Genomic DNA, 5,753 nt, shown 5'->3' with positions numbered 1-5,753 from the left:
GCATCTTTTTGGTAATCTGCGGATAGGTTGGATACCTGCAGGTTGAGAACTGGTGGATTAGGGTTAGAATGTTCTCAATTCGCACTTAGAGTTAGGATTAAATCTAAATTTTACTCTACTCTATTTATTACCACCTCTAATATTATGACTCCGGTGGATAGATTAGATAAATCTTATTTAAAACAATACTTGTGTTTTTTAAATATAAAGATATTTTATTTTATGTAAGATAAATAAAAAAAATTATGTAGTTATTTTTTATATTAAGATTTGTATTGTAAGTGATTATATCAATATAGGCTAAAAAAATTGGTTATGGGTTTATTATTGGTGTTTTAGTTAGAAATGGGTGCAGTGAGTGTATTTACAAATTGGTGGAGGTGTCAGATGAAAGCCACAATATGCAGGAAGTGTGTTGAATGCAGCAAGTTGGGAGGGGGGGAGCGTGATTGCCAGGTGGCGAACTCTGGTTGCATGGGACTGCCGCACATGGGGGGCGTGCTGAGTCAGCACGAGGGAGGGGGAGAGTTACACGTGGCAAACTGTCATTGGCTGATAAATCAACACGTGGGGGAGGGGGCGTGCTGAGTGCTCCCCTCTATATAAAGCAAAGTTTGGTACCATTTTCACATGGCGAAGTCTGGTTGCATGGGACTGCAGCACATGTGGGGCATGCAAAGTCAGCACGGGAGGGGGGGAGGGAGTTACACCGGACAAACTGTCATTGGCTGATGAATCAACACGTGGGGAGAGGGGGGAGGGAGCGTGCTGAGTGCTCCCCTCTATATAAAAGCAACGTTTGGTACCATTTTCACGTGGCGAAGTCTGGTTGCATGGGACTGCAGCACATGGGAGCATGCTGAGTCAGCACGAGAGGGGGGGGGGAGGGAGTTACACCGGACAAACTGTCATTGGCTGATGAATCAACACGTGTGGGGAGGGGGGGAGGGAAGGGAGGAGCGTGTTGAGTGCTCCCCTCTATATAAGGCAAAGTTCGGTACCATTTTCGTTGCGAGGAAGAGTGTTCTTTGATTGTGTTGTTAGTGTATTTGAGGGTACCGCAAACTTGGTAGTGTATCGCAACGGTGAGATTATACGGAATACTCATGAAAAAGTGAGGTTTATATGTCAGAATCCGTTTTCATTTGTGGTTCCATGCACCATGACCTTGATAGAACTTTAGAACGGTCTCTGTCAAAGCATGGAGAACGATATGTTGAGGAGAGTGAGCAATATTTTGTACCAGAATCTGGTTATAGTTTTTGGTGGTCGTATAATTACGTACCATTTTTAATAACCACAAACTAATAATTTTTTTTATATAATTTTTTTTCTTTAAACACACCTAAATCATAACTCTCAGTATAACACACACACACTCTTCACATCACAACACAAGATTAGCTTTTTATTTTACCCCTCTTCTTCAGCCTATTTTCTTCTTTCTCAGTATAACACACACTTTGCATCATATAACACACACACTTCACATAATGCATTCCACCAATTCAATTTATAGAGTTTTAATGAGTCACTGGTTATCAGGAGGAGACTGTCCTCTGCATGCATACCACCTGCAACATCCCCGTGTTGAGGCAACACGCCCGCTGCGTGTTGCCATCCGTGCCTGCCCGCTACGTCACCACGCCTCTTTCGTGTTGCTGGAAAACTGCCACGCATCTGACAGACTTGGTACCACGCCTTTTAGCATGTTGAACTTAATACTCACAACAGCATAAAATACTTCCTTCTTCAATATTGAGCAAATACACTAATGTATATTTCATATAAAAATAATTTTTGATTAATAAATCCATTAATAAATATATTTTTTCATATTTAGTTATTTTGTACGTGTTTTAAATATTTTAAAATTATTTTATTAAAAAATAAATAATTCAAAAATATTTTTAGTAATATCTGAAATTTAACTTGTATATATTAAAGAAAAATTGTTCAGATAATCAATTTTAATATTTTTATTATTATTTAACTAGTATAACTATTAAATTATTTTTAATAAATATAAGAATAAATTATTATTGACTAAAAATTATAATATTCGCTTATAATATAGAATTCTTCCGTATTAAAAATAGAAATGTGGATTGAAGTAAGGTTTAAAATTTAAAAAAGATAAATAAAATAAAGAAAAAAATTCAAATAGTTCCTGACAATTACTTTAAAAGATAATGAGATTCTTGACAAAAAAAATTTAATCCAATTTTTGACAATTATTTCAAAAGGTCAACGAGATTTATGTATCAAAAAAAAGTTAATGTTATTTTTTTAGCACGTGGACTAATCAATAAAAAAAAATCAGAGACCGAATTGAGTGTTTTTTTTTCTTAAGAAACTTATTATTCTTTGGAGGTAATTGTCATGAGTCGGATTGAGTATTTACTCATAAATAAAATACAAATACAAGCTATCCAGACTCCAGTAGCATCAGCACATAGAAATAGAAACAGAATAATAAATGAAAAACTTAATGGTACCTTTTTGACACGTATCCCCTGAAATGGACAATGTTGTAATTTCCGTGACATGAAGCTTTCTTCTCTTCTCTGTTCTCTCCATTGGACTCAAACGAGACAACTATATAAATGGTGGTTCCCTCAACTTTCTATTCTCAGCAACCACCTTTTTCCGCTCACAACCAATTTCAGCACATTCCAGAGAGATCTCACCTCATATCTCAGATCGCGGTTCCAATTTCACACTCTTCCAATTTTCTTAAAGGTTATTCTTTTTATTATTATTTTTATTATTAAACACTGACAAGTTTGGCAATGTAACTGAAGTTTGGGAATCGTAGATAATCGAAGTTTGGCACTGTAGCTGAATGATGTATTTGGACTTTGGAATCCCTTTATACTGGAATTGGAAATCATGTATTGAGTTTTTTGCATTCTTTTGTGGCTTTTGCTTCTGATTGTTTTGGAAATGATTGGATTTTTGTTGATTATTTGTTTATTAGTTCATGTTGCTTATTGGAACCTAAAGTTCCTTTTTGAGAAAGATTGAAGTGTGGATTTTTGTCAATTTTCATGCATTGAGAAGATTCAAGTGTGATTTACTTATAATTTGGCAAGGTTATCAAACTCTTGGTATACTCTTTTATGAGTTTAGGTCCCTAGAACGAGTTTATGAGTCTGATTTACCCAGGATTTATGAGTTTAGGTGAACTCTTGTGTTTGATAAACTTTATATTATCTGGGATTTCAATATCTCTCCAACTTTAGGAGATTGCTGCATATGTTTCTGTTCAAATTCATCGATTCAGTTTCAGGCTCTGCAATGAAAATTCCACTTATCCGTTTATTATTTTAATAAATTGCAACCTCTCAGCAGCTGAAAATATAATCTTTTTGCAGCTGACAATGTAGGATTGTTGAGTTAGGAGAATTTGGTGTTGTTCAAGCCATGAAAACTCAATTATCCATGAAATTCAAGCCTCTACTTGCAACTGGTTCCTTCTAGGGAGGATTTTTTGTTGTCGTCTTCTCTTTCATCTATCAGAAGTTTGTTGCAGCCTCTGCCTCATGGATTCTGTCCTTGGTAATTGGCCATCTTATGATCCTCACAACTTTAGCCAGCTTCGAACTTCAGATCCTTCTAGATCTTCTGTAAGTCCTTTTATTTATTTCAAAGTGAATTTAAGTATTTGAGATCACTGGTTGAATTCATTCCATCAACTATGAAAACTTGCTGTGTTTGAGTTTGATCTTCAGATTTTGTTATGAAAAGAGAACTTCCCTTTTTTTGTTGACCAGCCAATTTCCTTGTTCTTCATCTAATTTAAATTTTAACTGTTAACTATTTATCTTCATAAAAGACTTTCTTCTGGGTTAACCGAATTGCACATTTGAAGAGAATAGTTCTGAAATGTTGATGTTGGAACTTGGTAGAGAATTGTAAGATAAATTACATTGCCATGTTTTTGGTCTCAAGTTTGTTTCACTAGTGGGACTTACCTTTTGAAATTTGGATTATTATAATGAGTCTTGACTAACTTGGATATCCACAATTCATTTTGTTGTTGTCCCGAGGTGGACTGTTCAGCATTGCTGTTATAGGCAGCATCGCCTTGGAGGAAGATCCCCATTTATTGAATATGAATGCCTGAATACAACAAATATGGTTTTTAATATAAAGATTTTGAATTGGTCCTTGTTTTATTTACATCCTTTTCTCGCTAAGCCAGGACTAAACCAAGTTGCATTAGAACTTTTAAAGCAGCTGCACTGTTTTTGTGTATAAGCAATCAATCATATTATCAATCACCCAAGCATATTATCAGTTTGCTTTCTGAAGAGGATATATTGTTTTTTCTTCAGAAAATGGCACCGGCCACTTACCATTCTATTCACAACAGGGACGTACCACCAGCCGATCAAGGTAGTGAATCTACTAACTCATGTACTAATGTTTTGCTGTATCTATTTGGTTGATGATCTGTCTATAGTATTTCTCAATCATGCTTTAAGAGGAAGTCATATGACTTTTCATTGCTATGAAATTGTTGGTTGAGGTTGCTAAGAATCCTAAATCTCTTCCTTTACTCCTCTCATATCCATATTTATGACCAACTAATAGTCACCAAGAGCTTCCCATCAGTTTGTTTTGACATAGGTCAAGGTTATCAAAATTCAAACTCTAGAGTTAACTCGTAAACATTTACAACAAAAGTTTAGTTCTCAAATCAAGTTCATGAGTTGAGTTTTAGAATTCAAGTATACCTGAGCTCCCTTAGTTTAGCTAAACTAAAGACTTTGGTAATCTTAACATAGATTCCATTCAACATTTGCTGTCAGGCTCAATGACAGTTTTCTTCTTTTTCCCTTGAGGGTTTGCTAATCAGTTGAAATTTATCCTAACAGTGATAAATACCGAACACAAAAATATCCTTCTAAGAGAAATCTACCGGCGTGCAGAGGAGAAGGTTAGTCTTGAAAGTTAAACACTTCTTACATTTTGGCACATTTAAGTTATGCAATACCTACATTCACACATCACTGCAGATTGATCTAATAGCCTTACCATCACCATCGCAGTTGACACCCAAAAGAGCCGCATCCGATAACCTCATACCGGAGCATGGATCCAAACAACCAAGGGTTTCAACTTGAAAAATTTTATTTGACCAACAAATGGTGAATATGGTTTGTGAACAACTCTTTCAGAAGTCAGATATGCCGTTGTGTAACTAAGAAGACTTTGGCATGTTTGGTGTTGTAAACTATCTTTTCAAGTATAGAGTTGGTTAGCCCCATCAAAATTGTTCAGTGAATGAAGTGAAATAGTGATTATGAATTTCATTGTAGATTTTGTGCCATATGCTTGTCCAATGTCCACATAAGTTAGAAAGAGGCAGAAGCTTTGATTCAGGATTTTGAGGATTTGCAGTAAGTATGCATCCTAATCTTGTGCCACATTCTTTATTTTTTATTTTATATGATAACTTTTTATGCACATTCCTTCCTTCGAAAGGTTTATCTATTTATAGAACCATGAGAATTTAGAAACATCTATCTAGTTATTTGTTTGAGTTGTGGACTTGTGGTACTAAAATAGGATTTATATAAACTCTTTTTTCTACTCCATTTTATACAAATAAACGAACTTTGTTTACTAAATTAATAATTGTTCATTAAAGAGATAGATTTCCATGTATGGTTAATATATTAATATAAAGATAAAGTACTGTTTTAGCATTTAATGATTGAGCTCAGATATAATTTGGCTTCTAA

General features: G+C 34.9%; 1 protein-coding gene across 2 annotated transcripts; it reads left to right on the top strand.

Moving 5' to 3' along the window:
- Positions 1 to 2,516: 2,516 nt before the first annotated feature.
- On the top strand, positions 2,517 to 5,475 carry LOC112758106 (DET1- and DDB1-associated protein 1). 2 transcript variants are annotated; one of them, XM_025806688.3, is made up of 5 exons: positions 2,517 to 2,742; positions 3,378 to 3,629; positions 4,341 to 4,401; positions 4,884 to 4,945; positions 5,058 to 5,475. In XM_025806688.3, the coding sequence occupies exons 2-5, from the start codon at positions 3,546 to 3,548 to the stop codon at positions 5,130 to 5,132; spliced, it is 282 nt and encodes a 93-aa protein (XP_025662473.1). In that variant the 5' UTR covers positions 2,517 to 2,742; positions 3,378 to 3,545; the 3' UTR covers positions 5,133 to 5,475. The 2 variants fall into 2 exon arrangements, with proteins under 2 accessions (XP_025662473.1, XP_025662472.1); XM_025806687.3 differs by having other exon boundaries at positions 5,025 to 5,475.
- Positions 5,476 to 5,753: the final 278 nt, after the last annotated feature.

The sequence above is a fragment of the Arachis hypogaea genome, chromosome 16, assembly GCF_003086295.3.
Source record: "Arachis hypogaea cultivar Tifrunner chromosome 16, arahy.Tifrunner.gnm2.J5K5, whole genome shotgun sequence".
Taxonomy (NCBI): domain Eukaryota; kingdom Viridiplantae; phylum Streptophyta; class Magnoliopsida; order Fabales; family Fabaceae; genus Arachis; species Arachis hypogaea.
Note: the sequence above shows the minus strand (reverse complement) of the source record. Positions and strands in the feature narration are given on the sequence as shown.